The sequence below is a fragment of the Phoca vitulina genome, unplaced genomic scaffold (genome assembly GCF_004348235.1).
Source record: "Phoca vitulina isolate PV1807 unplaced genomic scaffold, GSC_HSeal_1.0 scaffold5, whole genome shotgun sequence".
Taxonomy (NCBI): Eukaryota; Metazoa; Chordata; class Mammalia; order Carnivora; family Phocidae; genus Phoca; species Phoca vitulina.
The window spans coordinates 15,834,907-15,857,947 of record NW_022589708.1 but is presented as its reverse complement, the minus strand read 5'-3'; the positions used below and the strand labels follow the sequence as shown (position 1 = coordinate 15,857,947).

Here is a 23,041-nt window from a genome sequence, read left to right as displayed (position 1 = left end):
TAGCCTTCCTGGGGTCAGGCAACTAACAAGGGGCAGACTTGGGATGACCCCTACAAATGATCTGATCCAAAGAAAAAGACCTTCCCAGCATGCCACTGTTCCCTCAATAAGTATCTTCCCACCTAGTCCAAATATACTTCAGCACTGGAGGACCCAGCCTTCTAAGGGAGGGCTATTGCCTAAAACACACAACAGGGAATGTTCTGATGAGAAACAAGTGCTGTTCATTCTTCAAGCCCCAACCAAGCTTATTACATTCACCAATTTCCCAATCTTCATCACACACAGGAAAGCTCCCTCATTATTCTACCACTTCTGTTACCCACCCAAGTCAAAGAACTTTGCAGGCATATGGAAATTCCCCAAGGGAAGAGAGAGCAAAACTTGCTGAGTCTCTGCCTGTGAAATTCAGATGTGTTGATAGTCTCCTTCTTATCCTATCAGGGAAGATGAAATTGATCTCACTTGATATAATTTTAACTGTATTAGGAATAATTTCAAACCTAATCCAGGAAAAGATTGGTTTGTCAGATATAATCTAAATTAAGAAGGAAGACTTATTAAATTCCAGTTGAAACCATCCATTCAATTAATACTTATTACAGACGAGGGTAGAACCCATTATGGAAGAGTAGGGTGGCCTCCAGGTACTTAATTTTCTCCAGACAATTCTTTCTGAATCTATAGTACTAATGAAGATGAGAGGGGGAAAAAAAAGAAAAAGAAAAGAAAAAAGCCTAAGAGGATGGAAAAGCGAATGTAATAATATCTGCTTCTAGCTAGTGGGTCTTAGTCTCCTCATCTGTAAAATGAAGGGTTCTTTGAAATGTGCTTTTCCAGTTCTAAACAGTTAACAGTATTATGAACATTATCTCTTCACTACTGGTTAGGTTTCCTTTTCTAGCATCCAAATATTTTTCTTTTCTCTGGATCTTTTTTCTTTCAAAACATACAGGCATAAGTGATATCTTGGGAACTTGCATGTAGAAAATATCTCCTTTCAGATACAAAGACATTGTTTAGAATTTAGCTCAAATAAATATATTTTTATTCCAGTAGTGTTTGTCTTTACTTTGAGTTCCTAGGTTATGCGTGCCCTTCTTAAGGCAGTAAGCATATTATTTCTTGTGTTGTGGTTATTTGCATACTTCCCTTCTCCTTCCCAAGATTATAAATTATTTGAGGACAGGAGTTACATCTTACCTGTGCTTGCATTCTACAGAAAGCCATCCTAACATGTTTTTGCACATGGAAGAAACAGTATATTTTGCTGAGTTGAATTTGGAACATGAAAGTATAATGCCAGAGAGACTTCAACAATAAAAAACAGAAAATACCTTAAAATATACTTGAAGTCAGCCTAGGATTTTTTACAATAACACAAAGGTTATAAGATCAGATTTTGACATCAGACAGACCTCGGATCTGGTTTTTACTAGTTGTGGGACTTGGGGCAAATTATCTGTCCAAACACAATTAACTCACCTGAAAAAATTAGGATGCTAGTAGTACCTACTCATAGGGTCATTTGAGAGTAAAATGGTACCATCTATGTAAAATGCTTAGCTAAGGAATATATCCAATCCAACCCACTCTTATAAGTGAAATATTTTAATTGCTGTTGTTGAAATGTCTACGATGTGTGAATCCTAAAGAACATAGACTGGCTCTATGGTTTTGGCCTCATCCATGATGGTCTGCGAGCTTACCTTTAGCATCTCAGATCAGAAGAGCAGTTGGGTGATATACATGCCTGCACTTGAAGGCACATACCTATTTTCAGTGGCAGTGAATCACGTTGAAAGGGACACATATTTCTGCATGGCCTGGACGTGGCATGGCGTGACAGTCAAGAGATGGCTAACGAACAAAGCCTTCAGAAGGAAGGCGGCTCGAGGGAATAGTCGAGTTGGATAGAGGCTGTCAGCAACTTACTCGTCTTCCTATCTGGTGGTCCCACAGGTGGCCGGCACGCCAAAGGTTTTAGAGGAATGTCAGTGGCCTCTGCCTAATGTCACATTAGCCTCACATTAAAGGAATAATTGGCTTGTGACAAGTGGTTCCGTTCCTTCTGCCTGATTGCTGAGAAAAAAACAAATGGCCATACTATTTATAAAGTTCTATTTCTATTTCTTCTTTAGTTTTGTTTTTAAAAGAAAAGAGCAAGTTCTCAACGATGCCTTGATTCAGAATACTCAGAATAGTTTCTCTGGTTATTCAGATTTCAAAGTTCATATTCTGCCCGTCAGCTCTTACTTACAATATTTCACTAAGAAACAGTGACCTCCTTGAAACATCTTTTATTCTTTGATTTCTCCATTTCTATACAGAAAACCAGAATCTGTTCTATTCCTGTTTGTGACATCACTGGATAACAGAGCCAGATTTTTTTAGATGCTAGATACAAAGAAAAGAAAGAAAAAAAAGAGACACCTTTTTCTTATAAAGCAAAATGAAGGTTTGAGAAAAGTGCCTACGATGTATTTATAGGAAACACACCCAAAGCAAACTAGTTTTAACTTTCCTCCCATGTAAAAGGGATTTAAAAAAATATTTTTTTCCCTCCTTTTGATGATAAAGGGAAACTCCTGATTATCTCTAACCTTTGGAGATTTATCTTAAGATTTTCTTTCACTTTAACTTCAGGGCAAAAGACAAGAAGATTACCCTTAATGAAGCCAACTCAAGAATAAGTGATTGAAACTCGATTCAGTTTTTAACATTTAGCGTGTTCTTAGAGGAAGATGCGCTCTCGCTCACCTGAATATCTTCTTCCAACATCCTCCTGCCTTAACAGGAGAACTCCTTCCTCAGAGTCATGCTTCCCGGGGGCAGCTGATGGTCGATGGTCGGGCTGGAGGAATTCAGTCGCCTAGCCTTACACACACACACAGTTAACCCCAGCTCTGAGTGCTTCCTTCTGCCCGGGAAGACGCCATCCTGCTGGATTCGGAGAGTCTTTGCCCCAGCCAGCCTACATTTAAACGCACGGAGGAGCTACCTTTGTGTGTTTACAGAAGCCTGTTCTGCCAGAAAGTTTTGAATTATATGGCTTTCTGTCGGTCTTCTTCTTCTAATGCGTTTTGCGTATCTCTTCCATTTCACTTCATTATCCCAGAATAGATCTTAACACACCAGCCAAGTAGCTTAGCTGCCTTACAGAGTGAAAATCAATCATTTCTTTATTAATACAAGTAACCTGTTAGCTAGACAATATGTCTTTAAAACATGGGGCTCCTGGGGCTGGGTGACAAAAAGAGCTCTTGTGCACAGAAGTGTGGGACCTCCTCAGACCCAGCGTCCTGACTTTGCTACAGTGACGGGAGTAGCTTTCATCCCAAATCTCTCCTAGCCTGGACTACTCTCCTGATCACACCTGTTTATCCCATGGCCTGCCACACACCTCCAATAACCCTGTCGAAAACTGCACTCGTGTCCTCCCCCAAAGCCTCCCTCCCCAGGGCTTGCTGTCCCAGTGAGGGCCCCCTCTGCCGCACCTGCTTCTAGCCAGAAGCACAGTTGACTCAAACTTCCCTTTCTCCTTCTCCCGCATAGTTGTTCCATGACGGGCCCCACTGAACAGTCCTCAATCCCTTTTGAATCCATCCTCAGCAGCTCCCCTAATTTTACCATCTCCCACATGGATTATAGCCTCCTATTTAATTCCCTGCCTTTGGTTCTGCCACACTCTGATCCATCCTGCACACTGTAACCAGAGAGATTGCTGAAAATGCTAATATGTTCACATTACTCCCCTGCTTACTTACCAGCTTTCCGGGATTCCCTGTTGCCATTAGATGAAAGCCCAGGTGTAGCCCCTGCACGATGCTGTCCTTAGCCTGCCACCCTCCTCCAGGCCACCCTCCCCACTCTCCGTGCCTGGGATTATTAAAGCAAATGTTTCTTGAGCATTGATTATCTGCCGAGCACCATACTAGATGCTGCGGAGGTAATAGTGAGTAAGACCAACAGAGCCTGAGTCCTACTAGACGTTTTAACGTAGGAGGTAAGAGAACATCTGTATGTGCCAGACATTCAAGACAGCCTTAGCTCTGTTGCTCAGAAGAACCATCCTCTATCACCTCCATGCTTTTGCCCATGCTGTTCTCCTCATCCTGGAACATCCTGTCCTTTCCACACCGAACACCAAATATACACCATTTGCCAGGCACTATTTCTTCACTTCCGGGGCAAGATTCAGTGGGATCCTGGTGAGTCCTGGCACAACCAGCTATCAATGCAGTGAACATGCTAGTGTGCAGTATTTGCCAATTTCTGTTGTGTAAATATTCGCACCGTGGTGATTTCAAGCTACCAACGTGAGGTCACTGAACATGGAGTAGCACGCCACAATATAACATTTCCCCCGACTGACACAGTTGGCACAAATCACCTCAAGAGCTTAGGTGAGAGTAAATAATTAGGAAGTAGTGAGTTTTTAGTATATATTACCTTTGTTTTCAATATAATGTATACAATTTTAAGTTTATACATTGTAACTTAGTAATCACTGTTCAATGACTGGCTTGCAGAATTCCTGACGATTTTACCGGTGGTCTCGAGATCCCATAAGAGCCCATTCCAGGACTCCACTGCTATTCTAGGAAGCCTTCTCTGACCCTCCAGTCTGGTTAGTTGCCCCTTGTGGGTGTCCCCATCACATTTATCATGATATAACCACCAGGCTTCTTGTCAGAACCTCCCTGAGAGCAGGAACATGTCCAGTTGGCATATCCCCAGCACCTATGTCTGCCCATAATGACACTCAATGAATATTGGTTGAATGATAGGTTGAATGAATGATACAGAGCCAGGCTGATGAAATTTACACATTCATGTGAATTCAGCAAAATGATCTTAAAGAATTGCTTTAAAACCCATAAACAAAGAGCATATGAGATAATCATTTAGCCAGGCCAAGAAGGTTAAGATTTCTTTTTTACCACATTCAAAATATGCTTTGTTCAGTTCCTTGTAATTCCTCCCTATTCGCCATTGGGGAGAAAATATCAAGGTGTTCTGCTATTTAAGGAAAGCAAACCCTTCAAGGAAAAAAAAATCATCTTCTCAAGCAAACGGAACGAATTTGCTTTTATTGAAGAAACAATTTTAAGACGTATGCAAAACATTTGACAGATATTCTGGAACCAAGCTGTGTAAGCATCAGGAGTAAATTTCTAAAGCCTTAAAACTGACATGGTAGCTGGCTTTTGAAAATTGAAGCTGGTGAAAGGCAGCCAAAGCTGAAACTGATGACTTCACTTGATTCAGTGTAACCCGGAATTCTCTTCACGGAGCCCTGAGCCCATCCAGGGACCCATGTGGAATTTGCCAGATGACTTGGCTAAGGGACCATTGTAATCAGTCTTTAAGGAAAGAAAAGCATGAGCTAGGGAGCAAAGAAAAAGAGAGGAAGAGAGAGGAGAAGGGGTAGAGAGGAGTAAAGAACACAAGAGAAGAGCAGATTGTTCTGAGACTTTAGGATGAAAACCTGTTTTCTTAAAAAAATCAATCCATAAAGAAAATTAGCAAACTAATAAAACCAAATAAAAATAAAAAGACTCAATATTTAAAATGTTACCATAATGAGTGTAATAATTTTATATCTAAAGAAAGAAGTCATTATTAAAATGTTCTAAGTTGATATTCAGGAAAATTCTACATTGGATATTAGCAGAATGCTGTTAGGAACCAGAAAAAAAAGAAAATGTGTGAAATGAAGCTCTAAGGTGCCAGTTTAACCTTATATCATAGTGATGATGTGGCTTTTCTTGCTATTACTTTTATTGAAATGGGGTTTAAAAAAATTTTTAACTTATTCACATCTATTTACTAGTGATATGTGGACATCTCCCGCACACCCATTTCGGTCTACATATTTCACTTCCTCTCTAAGAAAAGGTCCCCAGCTCTGTGCTCAACCTAGACAAGCGGGGACAGGGATATGTACGGTACAAACACAGCCCATGGGCCGGTGGTGCCGCTCACCATTTTCACAGGGTGGGGAAATCAGGAAGAGAGGCTTTGCAAACATCCCGAGTTGTCTTCCCCTTTGCTACAAGCAAAAGGCCATTGCTTGAGATGTGATCTCCAGAACCCATGACTCTGAGCTCGCCCACCAACCATCAGAGAGCCAAGGTTGACTATTTTATACACAGGGTCCTTGGCTCTCTAACCGGCTTTTCAAGCACAGTGGGTAGCTGTTAGCAAATGATCAAGAAACAGGATCTTTTTGGTTCTATTTATCAGTTTAAACAAAGTTGTTGATTTGGTTTTGCTCTAAGTTGGCACAGTAAGCGGAGTCAGGGAAATATCAAATGAGTTTTTTAGGCGGATGGATGATTCATTGTTTTTTTCTGAAGCCTAAGGAAGAAATGTTAAATGATTTTGAAGAGATAATTGATTCTTTGCAATAGAGTATATAAAACACACAGTTCAGTGTCTGGCCCATTGTGGACATTGAGTAAGTGTCAAGTTCTCTTTTCTTTCTGATCTTGCCTTACACAAATCTCTCTGCTAATTGCCTTCCATGAATGTTTGCAAAAGGGGGAAATTATAACTAAAAATTTCATTTATCCATAATCTTTCACTCCCAATTTTTTTTTTAAAAAGTACATACTATGTGCTAGGAACTCTTACAGATTATGGGATTCAGCAATAGCCATGAACAAAATGTAAAAGATCCAATTCTTCATAAAAAATTATTCATGCATCACTCTGCATAATCCATAGATCTGATTTGTTCTTCATTACTGTGCTGAGACTTTAGGATGAAAACCTGTTTTCTTAAAAAAATCAATCCATAAAGAAAATTAGCAAACTAATAAAACCAAATAAAAATAAAAAGACTCAATATTTAAAATGTTACCATTTTAAATTTAACCTCAGTTAAAATAATACATTTCTATACCTCATTTTTTTTCAGTGTCTTTTCAAAGCATCATATCATTTTATCTTCCCAGCATCCCTGAGGATTCGGGAGAACATGTTACTCAAAGGTCACACAGGTTTAAGGAGAAAGTCTGAAGGTAGTATTCCAGGCTTTTAGACTCTTGTTCGTGACCTTTCTCTTATGCCACAGCTGTCTCTCATGCAAACAATGGCCAAAATAGAGAGAGCTGATGCAGATACGATAACTTCTGTTTCCTTGGGAACGAACAGGATAGATTTGAATTCCCCCAGTGGTCATCTGACAAATAGTTCATTCATTAACACTGTAATATAAATTAGAATCTAATCAGTAAATAAAACATTACTTACTCTCAAAATATCAAATCCAATTATATCTAGGTAGCATTCACTGCCACCCATGTTAATATAAAAGATTAGAGTTCTGTTTGCAAATTTCAAAATGATATATGGGAATAGCAACATCCCTCCACAGTAGGAACCACTGAGTAGAAAGTGGAAGGATAGAATTTTTTTAAAAACACAGGAGCCGAGACGGGATTGATCTGCAGCCATGCTTATGAGCTTGCCAGTAATGACGTTTGTGAATGTATGATCAACCTGCAGAGACAAAGAGATGTAGGTATAAAGCTTTGGGGGCTTCTGAAAAAGTGCACACCACATTGTTTTATTTTAAGGGAAAGTTGTTAAGATGCTGAGATGTTCTTAAAGGAAAAGGTCTTATATTTAAAAACCTAAGACACAGGGGCGCCTGGGTGGCTCAGTTGGTTAAGCGACTGCCTTCGGCTCAGGCCATGATCCTGGAGTCCCAGGATCAAGTCCCGCATCAGGCTCCCTGCTCAGCAGGGAGTCTGCTTCTCCCTCTGACCCTCCCTCTGACCCTCGCCCCCTCTGACCCTCCCCCCCTTGGTTATATCAAGTGAAGTCATCAGTTTCCCCTCAAATCTCTCTATCTCATTCTCTCTCAAATAAATAAAATCTTTAAAAAAAATAAAATAAAATAATAAAAAAATAAAAACCTAAGACACAGCACTCAAACCTGTTATCACCACCTTCCTCTCTTTCTCACCTCTCCGAAACAATAAAATGTCTCTCCTTTCAGAACTTTGTATCTTTAATGTCAGCTTCTCTAATCTCAGAATGCCAGCACACTTCTGAGACATTTTAGTAATCCTCTTAAGAGAGAGAATTCATGAGCCAGATATCTTCCCCAAATCCACAGGTTTTGCAAGCCTACCAAGCGGGAAGGATAACTCCGTTGTGTATTTGCAGCATCTGCCTACATGGGGATTGCCAAATACTTTGCCAGATTACAGTGAGTGGTCCCCCCCTTATCCATGGTTTCAGTTTCCTGAAACCATATCATATATATCATATATCAATCATGACCCGAAAGCAGATGATCTTCCTTCTGACGTACCCTCCTTCGTCAGAAGGTCACCAGTAGTCTAATGCCATGTCACAATGCTTACGCCACTCACCTCACTTTATCTCATGTAGGTATTTACCATCTCACCTCATCACAAGAAAAAGAGTGAGTACAGGGCGACTGGATGTCTCAGTCATTAAACGTCTGCCTTCGGCTCAGGTCATGATCCCAGGGTCCTGGAATCGAGCCGCACATCGGGCTCCCTGCTCCATGGGAAGCCTGCTTCTCCCTCTCCCACTCCCCCTGCTTGTGTTCCCTCTCTCGCTGTGTCTCTCTCTCTGTCAAATAAATAAATAAAATTTTTTTAAAAAGAGTGAGTACAGTAACAATAAGATATTTTGAGAGAGAAGGAGTCCACATTCGCATAACTTGTATTATGGTATATTGTTATAATTGTTCAATTTTATTGTCTGCTATTGTTGTTTATCTCTTACTGTGCCTAATTTATCAATTAAACTTTATCATAAGTATTTATGTATAAGAACATAATCATATATATAGGGTTTGGTACTATTTATTGTTTCAGGCATCCACTGGGGGTCTTGGAACATATGCCCCGTGGATGAGGGGGGACCACTGTATCTAATTATCTCTTACAACATCACTTGGAGGAAGATAGGCAGAAGATAATACTGATTCTATTTCTTCAAGGAATAAAGCTAATGATATGTTCCTACAATGAGATGGCTTGCCTGCAACTGTGTTCTCTAGAAACTTCTGTTCTGCTGTAAAGAAAAGACTTTTAGTGTCTTAAAAATAGTATTTCTTCTCTTGAATTAAAGGGAGTGGAGGGTACATGCACTGTTGGTGGGTATATAAATTGGTGCGGCCACTATAGACAGTGCAGAGGTCTCTTAAAAAATTAAAAATAGAACTATCATGCAATCTAGGAATTTCACTTCTGGGTATTTATCCAAAGAAAACAAAAACACTGATTTGAAAACATATAAGTACCCCTATGTTCATCGTAGCACAATAGCTAAGATATGGAAGCAACCTAACTGTTCATTGATAGATGAATGGATAAAGAAAATGTGGGATATATATATATATATATTACATATATATAATGGAATTATATATGTATAATATTATATATATAATGATATTACTCAGCCATTGAAAAGAATGAGATCTTGCATTTACCACAACATGAATGGACCTAGAAGGGATTATGCTAAGTGAAATACGTCAGACAGAGAGAAACAAATACCATATGATTTCATTCATATGTGCAATCTAGAAAACAAAACAAATAAACAAAACAAAACAGAGACAGACTACTAGATAACATAGAACAAACACAGTGGCCAGAAGGGAAGGGGGTGTCACATGTGAAAGGGATTAAGATGGACAGATGCCCAGTTATAAAAAAAATAAGTAAGTCACAGGGATATAAAGTACAGCGTAGGGAATATAGTCAATAATACTGTAAGAACTTTCTATGGTGACAGATGGTAACTAGACGTATTGAGGTGATCATTTTGTAGTGTGTAAGAATATCGAATCACTGTGTTGTACACCTGAAACTAATATAATAATGTATGTCCAATATAATTCAACTTTAAAAAATTGTTTTATCTTTAAAAAAAAAAAAGAGGCAGTGGAGGGTAGAATGGATTCCGAAAACACCTCTGAATCAATGCAGCTGAATGTGTTACATCTGAATCGCTTCTCTCGGTGGGGTAAAGCAGACTGCACAGAGCATCCCAAGGTGTGTTCCCTAGAACACTCATCCTGTGAGAGCCTCGTGCACCCTCTGCCGAGCCTGGGGCCAAATGGGGAATTACTGCAAAGGACCTCCTCCCTTTTGATGAGTCAGAACACACATTCATATGACCAGGACCTGCCAACATACCTAATTTCACTTTGACCATGGAATTTATTGCATATGTAACAACTGTTAACAACTCTTGGTAATAATATTTTATGGAAAACATTGAAGAAACATCAGCCCAGACATTTTTTCCCCTCAAATCTCCTTACTCAGAAAACAAAACTTCTAGAAAGGAAATGGTTGTAGAATAATGTAAGTAGCTATACTGTCAAGCACTTACTTTTCCAGATGATGGCTTCTGTTTTCCTGCCTTATGTACTGCATTTTATCATCATAGTGTGGGGAATAATACTATCATTCCCATTTGACAGAGGAGGAGACTAAAGTGCAGGGAAGACCCTGAATGTTGGCATGACACTGGGCTGTCCTTAGCCCCACCTGTCACCCATCCATATACTTGCCCTGGGCTTTAAATACCACCTTAGGCTAGGGGCCCAGATCTACCTCTCCAGCCCTGACCACTCCTCGGAATAGAATCTCGATCTACTGATTCTCACGTAAGCTAACCTCATTTAACCTCTCACTTAACTGACCCACATTATTCCTCATCTGTTTCTTCCCTTATTCAAAATACAATATATTGGGGTGCCCTAGACTACGAGGAAAAAGGCTCATCGGTCCTTTAGAGTAACATAGCCCTGAGCCTCATGAGCCACAAAACTTTGTCTTAACTATACTGCTGCCACAGTAAGCTCAGAAGATAGTCTGAGACAATCTGAATGTCCCGCACGAGAATTCCATTCGTCACCCATCCCATGAACCCCAGGTTTTAAAAACATGTTGTCTAACCAACAGATTGCACGTATGATAACTGAATGCATTGATTTTCACTTTGTAACTCATCTAAGTAATATGACGGATACATGTTGCTTCAGGTACAGTCTCTGCAGTGAGAATCAGACAAGGGCTTCTCATCGTTCCTAAGCAATGACAGGGCGTGGGTGTGCCAGTCTCCTTCCCAACTCTTCCCTGCAGGTTTTGTAAAGTTCCGAAAACCCACTCTTAATCCCTAGGCATGTCACTTCCCCACTGAAGGATCTCTTTATGACCATGCCTTTTTTTCTAAGGGTAAAATAGAACCTGTTGAAGGACCTTCAGGATTCATATCCTGACATATTATGACAGATTTTTCTGTAGGTCTCCAGCTGATTATGAGGTGAGGTGTTGTTCCCATCATAATTACAAGGCAGTGTTTTCTTCCATTTGGATCATACTCTCAGTGATTTCTGCACCGAAGCCACCTTAAAAATCCAAACCTGATATAAATAACAAAAGGCTACTAGGCTATATTGACTTAACTCACCGTTCTGTGTAATTGACACTCTCAAAAGAAAAGAAATCAAACAAGTGGTAAGGTTTTCTGTTATGATGAGGTATCTCCCCTGGGGTCCTAATATTCTTTCAGGGCATTTCTTGTTCCTTTGATTTAATTTAAACCAGTGAGCCAGATTTTTCCCAAAGAGCAAATTAAGAAGGTCTCTTAACTCTTTCAGTGCCCTGCTTCAAGAAATCCCCAGCAAGGCCATTAACATTGTTTTGCCTTAGGCTTTACACTCTCTAAAAGTCAGCTGTCATATTCGGAGCAATCCAAAATAGCACACTCAACAAAACCCTGGAGCTTTGGAAATGTTAATGCCCTCCATCAGCAATGACCTTGCCACTGGGAAGTGATTTAGGCCCTAGGGAGAAAAGGGCCCACTATCTTTATCACGCTGGTTTACACCATCCACTTCAGAAATTGTGTGAGAGAAGAATAATCAATAGTGTGTTAAGACCAATCTCGAAGAACGCCAAGACAAAATGCTCCTGCTCTGCAAAATGCTGAGTTGAAGGAGAACTTTTGGATATGACCAAAGAGAAATGAGCTGGAGTGGTAACACCGAATGAATTGTGACTCGAGATGGAATTTGTCATTGGGAATGGCACTCTGAGAGCTCTCTGTGTATTTCGGTGGAATCCCATAACGTGCCTGATGAAAAATGCTTATTTTAGAGCAAAGCAGATTCAAATAACAAAACCCAAAGGCAGGCATGCATTCTAAACACACACACACGCAGGTTAAGAATTAGCTGACACAAATAGTCCCAGAAAGTTAACCAAGGTAAGTAGCTAAGAAGTAGAATCACCACCTCCTGTGGAAAAATGGAAGAAACGTCAAGTTCAACTTCATCAAAACTTCCTGAAAATGTCACTAGAGTTTCTGTCATTCTAGTAAAGGTATTATCTCTTGATAACCAACAGAGAGTAGGAAGCTTCTAAAAACAGCCGAGGAAGTGTCCCCACCACACCCTGAGTTGAAATCACTGGAAAAGAGCTGGCTGCTTGATCCCTAAGATCATTACACTGAAATGTGTGGTTTCCCATGGCAAACCTAACCGTACATCAACAGCTGTCAACAAAATTAGACGGAATTGTCCTTATAGGGACACCACATTGGCTTGTCCTATTTCCACACCTTTGCTCCAGAGTGTTTTCAAAGAACTCTTTCAGTGCAGGTTTTCCTTATTCACACCGCAGGGCAGGGCCACTCAGGTTATTTGGCCTTAGATGCTAGACACGAAATAACATTTGTCACGGTAACAGGAATCCCACACGGGTATTTACTGAATGCCAAATTCAAGTACATGAAAAGGTCTCGGTCATGTTCATTTAGTCCTGACATCATCCTGTGACGTAGCTATTACAATTCCTATTTTTAATACAGTTGATGTTCATTATTTGTGGTAGTTATGTTTCATAAAGTGGCTGCCAATACTGAATTAGCAAATACTGAACTGCCGGAAAGACAGGGCTAGGCTCCTGGAAGCTTTTAGCCACCTTTTGTCAACCAACCAATAAGCAACCTATGTGTATTTCTTCTTAAAGACACTTTATTTAGTATATACTGTTGATTCATTAACATTGAACTCAGGGCCAAGTGCACCAGAACTTCTGCCTGAACAAGGTTTATCTAACACACATATTTTCTCCATAAGGCACATCACACACAGCCCTTTGGGCTCAGGAACGCCAGATAGCACTTTAGCCCTGAACTTGGGGGCCATCTTAAACAGGGAAATTACCAAGTAAAAGGACAAGAATGTGAAAAACGGGGCACTAAAGAGGCCACAGAAAGGACACTTGATTTCAGCATGTGAGCTGAAACAAGAAGGCAAAGCATCACTTGGTTCAGCTTCAGCTGGGAACATGCATGTAGGGCCACTCAACCCATGTCCACAGAAGTGCGTGACTAATGATTTGGGGCTTGCAAAGTAATTTTAGCGAGTAGGCAAATTCGCAAATACAGAATCTGCAAATAATGAGGACTGAATATATATGTTTGAAAATAAGAGTCAGCATGCAGTGAGGCATGCACCCCACATCTGTCTAGTCAGTCTTCCTGTTATATTAGCAGTAGTCGTCATTTAAATTTAGAGATTAGAGTTTATTGGAGATTGGAGTCCCAGGAAAAATGGGAAAGCCATTGCCTAGCATGCTTCTGTACCAGGATCTTAGGAAGAAACTCACTGTGTAAGTTTCTTGACCTTTCAATGGTTCTTCCAGGTCTTTCAGGGGTGTGGCCAACCCAAACCTGCTCCAGCCCTCCGATCTGCTCGCTCAGCTCCTGAAAATTTTAATGCGCGGTTCAGGCCTTACAATCCTGAGGAGAGACCCACAACTGCTGCAGGCACGAGCTTGGACCGGCTGGTGAGTTCTCTTGGATTGATGGCCACTGTGGGCACTTTTCTGTTACCAAGGTTATTCTTCAGGAGACGTGATGGGACTCCGAAAAAGTTGGTTGTAAAAGTCATCTCATTCTTATATCTGCTCCTGGTCTTAATTAGAATATTGAAAAATAATGAGATCTTCCTTTTAGGTCATGAATTAGATTATTTAAGGCGTCTTATCCTATTAATCCACTCATGCAGTGGCCAAATTTTCAACTTCATATTTCTTCTGAAATATTAATCTGAAGACTAAGTTACTATATCTTCCAGAAATATAATTACAATAGCGCATTTCTTACTCACCTGCTTCTGTTATTTATTCAGTTATGATACAGTGTAATTTTATTATGCCCTCTTGTGTATAAAGTTTTCTGTTTGAAAGACCTTGCCAGGAGATCCCAAGTCAACGTTACTACCGTTTTTTTTTCTTTTTTGTGTGTCTTTTAAAAGTTGGAAGCCTTAAAAATAGTCACTCTTTGATCCACTTAAATGTGTGTCAGGGGACCGACTGATATCTACCAGCAAAGCAATCCACTTGGAGAATAAACATAGTAAACACCATTTTTTAATGTGTTTTAAAAATCAAATTTTGCTATAAAAAATGAAAAGCTCATAATTTCAAAGAAATACTGCCTGATTATTTTCAATGCAATTTATAGCACTATAAACAATTTGTATACCTGTAATTGTTAGCACTGTTAATGTTGCCTTGCCAATTATCTTGATGTATAATTAACAGATAAAAACCTTAAGGTCATAAAATACTTGAACCACATCTGATTATGTCATATAAACTCAGATCTCAAGGGTTTCTGGTTATGAAAATACTTTTACTAGTCACTGTTGTAAATTACTTTATCATTTTAGTTAATATCCTTCCGCAGCGTAGGACTCACAAGATTAAATTGGTTGAGTTTGGCCTTCACGTTAAGTACATCTCAGCATCTCTGTCTATAGAAATCTAATGTACTTACAACATAAAGGCCTATCCACGAAGAGCCAGAGTGAAGGGGTAAGTGGAGTCATTAGCCACTAAATTATGTTATAAATCTATTACTGTTTATTAGCAAATAAAACCCCTCTTCAGTGTAGGTTTCAAAAAAAGAATCATCCAGATATTGCTTCAACCTTCTATGTTACCTTGGTCATGTCTATTCTCTGTTCCCAGTTTCAGGAAGAGTTTAAAAATAGTCACCTTTCTTCTTTTAAACAACCAATTAGATTCCCCTGAACCACTAGCTAATTGTTTTAAAGAAATGATGGTTATCATGAGAGTCCATTATTTGAGTTTTTACTTTACAAACTCCTCTGTCTGTTAAAATCCTTTTCACCAAAGCACAAATGGTGAGTATGGGTTTGAGTTCTCTCACTCTCTCTCTCACTCTCTTTCTCTCTTTTTTATTTTTTTTCCATTTTAGTTGGCTCTAACTTAGTTATTGGAATGATTCAGGCTTTTTGGAATTTTCACAAATTCTAATTTAAGAACTGGGGCATGGTGCAGGATGAGTAAGTCCTAGCGATCTGCTGTACAACATTGTGCCTATAGATAAGTCCTGTTTGATGCACTTAAAAATCTGTTAGGAGGGTAGCTCTCATGTTAAGTGTTCTTACCACAATAAAGTAAAATTTAAAAACAATTGGGTGCATTATGCACTTAGTTAAAATTGCACTGAATTGGATCAATATAATGGTATCTATGACTACTAATTAATGTTTTTTCCCTTTGAAACTAGCACAGTTTTCTCTCCTCCCCAGGAGAAATAAACACACACACACACACACTCAAACAGGGGAAGTAGAGCAAGAAAAATATTTTTCTCAAGACAGCAGTATGTATGCAATTTAGCACAACCTAAATAAAGCATCAACGCTTTGAGATTGCCACATGATGTATAATATCTGATAGATAAGGAAATTAGAATTTGAACCTTCTTTTAGAAAGGAAATTCACTGATGATCTTCGAAATGCCCCCAATATAAAGGTCTTGAAGAGTATTGGCAAATAGCAAACTGATTTAGGCTTTTCTATTTTTATGCACCCCCCCAAAATATATTTTAATCAATATTTTTTCTGAAAAGGATCAGTCATGGTGAATCATTTGATCATGGGTAAAAACCAAAGACTAGACTGGGTGCATAAGGGCCAGATTCAGTGCATAGGAATTTAAATCAATAAGTCAGTTTTATTCGAAAATGTTCTCTGACAGCACATAGTACTTAACTTCCTCATGGTGTGACTTCAGGCTCTGTAAGAGAGAATGGCAGATTTATTAATGTTTTATTGAATTAAATTCCCAAATTGTAAGAATTAGTGATTTGTAATTCACAGCCAGCCATAAACTGACCTGGAGTCACTTCCCCAGTCCCTAAGGGCAAGGGGCTGTTTCCACATCAAAAAGAACTATACAGGGTTATTCTTGAGAAACACAGACTAGGCCCAAAGCTAATATCAGAATCTTCATTTGCAGCCCTTGGCTTCCCGACCAAGGCTTTCTTCCTTTTGAGGGTTCAACGTATTTCTGAATAGTGGAAAGGTAAAGCAGTTACCTTAGCCCGACTGTTTATATGACAGCTTATATGTCAACAGTCAGACCAAATCATCTCCAAGATGCATGCATTGGTGAACTCTCTTGATGGGTCTGCCATATATTACAGCCTATTTTGACTGTTTATAAACAAGTCTCATGTTACCTACTCCTGTTTTAATTTTCTCCTGAAAAAAATGTTTCCTGAATATTTATAAGAAGCATGTGTCCCAGAGAAGGAGGATAATTGGAAAAGACTTCCCTTAATTTCTCTAAGTCTTTCAGCAGAGAAAAAGCTTCAAGGACAGCATCAAAAGAATATCCCAGTCACCCCACTGCTTTTGCCAAAGTGAAAATAACTGTAAAGCTCTTGGAGGAGTTGCTTCTTACTACCACTTAAAATGAGTACCTGTGTTAATTAACTTTGGAATCTTTTGATCAGTGTTCTTATATCAGTTATTGTAATGCTATTTTTTTATGTGAACTGGTAATTATGGGGTTAGTTTTAGAAGTAAATCTCCTAACCCCAACCTGGGCCAACTGCTGCTAGAACTTACATAAAATAATTAAAAATAAAACTCACTCTTAAAAATACATCGATTCCACCATTTAACCTCTATTAGATGTTTAAGGAACTTGTAAATTCTTTTATATCACTAGGAAGCTTTTCTCTTTGTTCCTCTAAAGTTATATGGACATAAAAATCAGTTTAGGTAGTCAGTGGCTTTCAGACATACTACCTGAAGTTATTTTTATTATCCAATAATGAATGAATACATTTGTATAAATTCAGCTGCTGATGAAAAGCTGACTCATCAAAGACTATCACAGTCCTTCCTGCCAGCAGCTAGGGTTTGTTGAAGATACAAATGCCATTAAGTATTTTGGTTAACAGATTGGCCCCACGATCACATGTCTTTCCTGCTACCAACACCCACCCCAGCAGCCCTCTGTCCCTGCTTACTGTTACTGATTTTCAATTAAATAGGCCAGAAGTGATTATTTGCAAACGATTGATTTTTCTTCCTTTTTTCTTAAATTTATACTTCATGAATTCTCTTACACAATTTGACGTGAAACTATGAGTTCTTTTTTTTTTTTAAAGAAACTTCCACTGGAATGTCACTGGAAGTACAGACTATAAAAAAATACATCAACCTAAAAGAGCTCGATTTTGAAGATCCGAGAATACAGAGATATTTCAGATTATCATCTGTGAAAGACAATTAGTTGTACAGCTCAGAAAACTGAGCACAACATGCATTATAGATCCCGCACACACTGGGCAGGGAGTGTCTGTTATTTACCCCAGTGGACTCATCAGAGCAGAATATACTTTAAATCGTGTATCTTAGAGGAATGTGTTTTATAAAAGTAGATTTCAAAGAAAAAAAAACACGTGGAAGTTAATTCATCAAGTTGGTGATGATTTAGACCAATGAACCTCCAGTAAGTATTCAACATCGTACTGGCTTCTTAAATATTCTACTGGTAATTCTGAGGGAGTTTGGGGTGGGGGTGGGTGGAATGCCAGCCTGCAAAGCTAAACGTTATACCTGTGCTGTGCTGTTATGTATAGAATAATCTCTCTTTCTTTTTCCTTTAAATTTGTTTTCCTCTTGCTTCCCAGAGGATTGTGTGGAGGACAATGCAACATAGTGTAAGCTTTGGTCTTCTTTTTTCTTACTCTCATACTCATTTGTCTTCATATAGTCATTTCAGAGAGTTCTCGAGAAATTCTACCTCCACTTTCCCTTTCCAGACTGTCTAGAGCGTGTTGAACACTGCACATGACCGACAGGGTTAGCCGCTTCCTCTCTGTTTGGTATTTATGGTTAACAGCCATTTTGGTATTCTTTCCCAATGGCAAGGTTTTCAATCTAAGCTTTGTGTTAGACTAACTCATTTGGTGGCTGATTTAAATTCTATCCCAATGTTCAGACTATGTGTAGTCTGCCTGAAAAATTAGCTCTTCCCTGATAGAATATATTGGCTGTTTTCTTCTTGTGCTGAGCGAATAATTACCTCGCTAATAATAACAACGAACCAACATCAGCTCTCATGCATAAGGAGCTAATTTTTCCATTAGCGAGGACAGAGAATTTAGGGGGGTTAAGAAATAGTCTGTGGTATAGGTTGTTTACTCTTTTTTTTCTCCCTTCTTGAACTTACTGATGTCTCATAGCGCATTCAGGGAGGGCCTGGATATTTTTTACTACAAAGTGGTTTGTGTTGGGGCTAAGGACGGCGCACCCAGGTTATCTTACCTGACTTTATATATTAACCATAATAATCAGATAGTTAATTTTTCTAATCTGGTTTTCATACTAACATCCCATACTGATAATACCTTTTAATAAGGTTCTGAACCCTGCATATCATTGTGGAACCAGGAGAGACGATGACTCTCCCCTGAAGGGCACATATTTATTCATGCAGCCGACCTATGATATCGTAGTGCCCCATGTCTGCCTGGCCTGATATTCAGGCAGTGAAGTCCGCTGTTCAAATTCATTTCTTTAAAAGGAAATTGTCCCCTGAGTCGTATTCCCATTCATCATCACAGTTCTCTGAGCCCAGGGCAGTTTGAATGAAAAAAGAAAGTTAAGAGGTAAATCTGGATTAGGAATACTCTGGAAGAGGAGACCTTGAAGAAGGAACAGGAAAGACAGATGGCTTAGGGTCCCCTGATGCTAAATGGGAAATTGGGGGAGCAAACGTCATGGGTAGGACAAATCAGGGTTCTATTAGTTTGGTTCATTTGATAAAATTAGAGTAGCCCCAGCTGAGATAGTATGTGCCCGTGTTTCTCAACAACATTCTCCTGATATCTCCAGGTTTTCCAGCCGTTGAGCCAGTCCGATCTCCTTATCTTATGGTTATCAGGATCCCCGTAGCTTTCCCCCAAGAGGAACGACTTCTTGAATATATTGGAAGGAATATAAATTATAATATCATCCTCCACCCCCATGTTGTCTGCTGGACTTCCCTGCTGGCCTCCTATAATCTTCCTTAACTGGGCCAAAAATACGGTGCTACTTTTGAAATTCACTGGTTCGCCATGGTGCTAAATAAGAATTACTGACATTATTACGTATAGATTGAAGAACTTGCAAAATATCAAGTTATGCACTTTATTTTATTATTCTGAAACAAAATGGACAAAGCAGGTCACTTTCTGGTGTCGTTCCTGCCTGATGGTTAATACCAGTTTCAGAGTAAAATGCTGGTCATAAAAACGTTCTTCTCTGCCTCTTTGGGGCCATTTTGGTGTGATTTAGGATGTCTTGGTTGTGAGGATTCGGGGAAACTGTCTGTTGTTCATTGTAAATTGCCATGGCATTTCATTGTCACCTCAAAGGATTCTGCATCCGGCTAAATCCACTATTTTGCATTTCAAAAGGATGTCAGGCTGTATTTAAGAAACTGTTTTATTATCTAGAGCCTCAGCCACTGTCTTTAAGTGAAACCGATATTTCCTACCTTCCACCCAGACACACACACACACACACACGCACACCCCTCAGTCTTTGCTTGGCCGGAGCAGCAGGAAAAAGTAAAACCTCAATAACAACAGTAAACCAGATTCTCCACTTTAATTAGTTTTCTAAAGATAAATGGGTCAAGGCCAGACTGGCTTTCAGCCTCTGCTGCCGCAGCATAAATTATGCCACATTCACCCCAGCAAACAAATGGCTACTGCTCAATCCACTTCCAATTGTGAACTGCCCAGTCTTGTCCGAACCTGCTTTATCTCTTTACGGCAAAACCCCACTGAGACACCCCAGTTTCATCTTCAATGAACCCTTGGTAACAACAGCAGCAAAATACAGTGAGCTTTCAAAGCAGGGAGAAAATACAAAACATTGTAACCAGACCATCCAACTCATTTGGTCTCAGTTCCTGCCCTTCGGGCAACAGCAGCGGCGCCTGGTAGCTGGGAGAGCCGCCAGACACAGGCTTCTTTCCGCTTAGGAGGCTTGTAGTTGACGAGGCCCCGGTGGGGGATAGCAGAGGACACACATAGCAAATGATGGCTTATCTGCAGGATATGCTGCTTGTTCCATGGGCTTGGAGGATGCACACAGCGAATTCAATGGTATGCCCTGTTGGGAACCCGGATGGAATGCCTGCTCCTCGTGTGGCTTTTTCAGTTCGCACCCAGTGGACGGTGGACTGGTTTTACATCCTGGAGAAGCTCTTCTTTCAGGAATGTGGAAGGATGGTGAAACTGGAAAAGCGCAGACCTCTCTTTGAGCTCAGGCGAGGAGGTGTTCAATTGCACTGGGCTGCGTGCCTCGGGGAGAAAGAAGAGGAATCGCCCCACTGGCCGCGTTCCTCCCTGGGAGATGCTGAAGCCCATTCCGCATCTGTGCTTTACGACACGTTCAGAGAATCACACGGATTCTTGATGAAATAAACAATGAAATAAAGTATGCCACCCCTTTTAAAAGGGGGGGAGGGACTCTTGCACCGTTTAGGTATAAGTGGTCCTTAAAATCATTTTGCGGGGGATTTGACCAACCAAACCATTTTCAACTCTGTGAAATTGTCCTTTGTCTTCAGAAATATTTAAGCTAGAGCTTTGTTGACCTCTGACTATGTCACAAACATGAAATGTTATACTTTCAGACACCAAATACAGCAAGACAGATTTTCTATCTGCTTGGTGGTATGCTGATATGCTTACTTTCCCCTGAAGACATGAAAATTTCTTTCAGAATTCCTAGACTGCAGCTAACCCCAAATCAATGCATCCTTTATGCATCAGTCAATCAACAATGTATGTACCTGCTTCTTCTCTGCTACACAGCACTTAGTAAACCTAGCTACCGCGTACAATCTATACCATAGCATGTTGTCAGTGCTAGCATCATCAAAAAGGCAAGAGTTACTATTTGCAAAAAAGCACAGCTTATCACACCTGTTAGACACACTCTGTCTCCTCTAGGGAATAATATCTAGTATAGAGTCCATACAGTGTGAGCATATAGGAAAGAGGAGTTTGATTTTGTAATCTAAGATGGATTACACTACTAAAGAATACATGGAAGATATATTAACAAATGAATTATCATTGACCAAATATGCCAACGGAAAACACTAAAACATCTGTAGCGTCTTTGGGATAGGCTATCCCATACCTCATTCTACCTTCTTAAGCCAGAACTTTTTGCCCACATCTTGAACAAATCAAACAGAAACTTTGTCAGTTCTGAACCAGTCTGATGAAAAAAGTGTATTTGTCCTTTATTCAGCTATGTAACAAGTGTTTTGGTGACTTGAATATGAAAGCCTGAATAGACAAGCCATACTAAACTACTTAAACCACACCTTTTAAAATATGTGTTCATGAGAGGCATCAGTTGACATAGATCTTTTATTAACTTATTGAGCAGCTTAAAGAACCTTCTCTTTGTCATGGAAAACCTGCAGTAATTCTTTCTCATAGCTGTCTGAGATATCCACAACACAACTCCCAAATGTGATGTTCACGCTTATGAGAGATAGAGCTGAAGAAATGGGGTATTTCATAAATACCAGTTTTGATGTATTTGCTGTATAATCAATCAGCTTTTAACTGACTCTGGGGCCTATGGAATACATTTTAAAGCACTGGGAATTTGGCTACTCCCATAACATACTTGGACACTTTTTACTGCTAGCAATAAACCTCAGGCATAAACATTGTAGAGAAAACCAGATGAAAAGAAACCTGTTTGAGTGAAAATTGACTTCGCTTCATAAATGTTAAAGGTAGAAAGATATCTGCAATACACAATAATTTTATTACTTAAGCTCATTCATGATCATTATCGTCAAAGGCGATGACTTCGTACATATTTCCTAACACCTAAAAGACTGGCCAATCTATTAAAAAAAAAAAAAAAGTCAGGTTGACAGTAAATGAACAACCACCAGCTGCAACAGCACCATGATATTGCTGGTTAACAAATAATTTTTTGGAATTTGGGTTTGGGTAATATCTTCGGAAGCTTTGCCAATACTTTATCAATCCCGATAAGCCGAGCTAGGCAACACGGCACCTACAAACACCCCCCAAAATGGCTCATAAAGAACACAGGTTTACTGCTCATTCATGCCAAATATGTTTTGTGGGTTTTCTGTGGATCAGCTGCACATGATCATCACTCTCACTCCAGGACCCAGGGTCACAGCGCAGCCATCATCTGGAGCTTCACCTGTTACAGTAGTGGAGGAAGTGAGAATGGGGCAAAGACAACTATTGGAGTCTCCACCTAGAAGGGGCACAGCACACGGTTCACAGGTCATTGGCCAAAGGGGATCACATGACCAAGCCTACTGTCAAGAAGGCGGGGACCTGTGTCCCTCTGTGTCTCACATAGAGTGAAAACATGTGAGTGAATGTAATATTGTCATCCACAAATATGTATGACCAAGGCAAGATTTTTAAGTTGATAAAAATCGACCTCATTACTCTCTCTAACCCTAAGACAAACCTAACATGAAAAAGAAGAGGAAAATCCTTCATTCATTCAACAAATATTTATTGTGCACTAATTTGAACCAAGGATAGCTGGTTAGAGCATAATCAGGAGCTCACAATACTTTGGGGGACACCAGACAAATCTAGCAAAATTCCATGCAGACT

At 39.7% G+C, this 23,041-nt stretch overlaps 1 protein-coding gene across 4 annotated transcripts in view; it reads left to right on the top strand.

Annotated features, from left to right (window-relative positions):
• GPC6 (glypican 6) overlaps window positions 1–23,041 on the top strand; it is a 1,069,657-nt gene that overhangs the window by 964,507 nt on the left and 82,109 nt on the right. For 2 of the 4 annotated variants that reach the window (XM_032402768.1, XM_032402767.1), the window contains exons 6-7: window positions 13,719–13,862; window positions 18,038–18,067. In XM_032402768.1, the coding sequence (XP_032258659.1) occupies window positions 13,719–13,862; window positions 18,038–18,067 (174 nt within the window). The remainder of the gene's footprint in view (window positions 1–13,718; window positions 13,863–18,037; window positions 18,068–23,041) is intronic. The other 2 variants (XM_032402769.1, XM_032402770.1) reach the window with 1 other exon arrangement.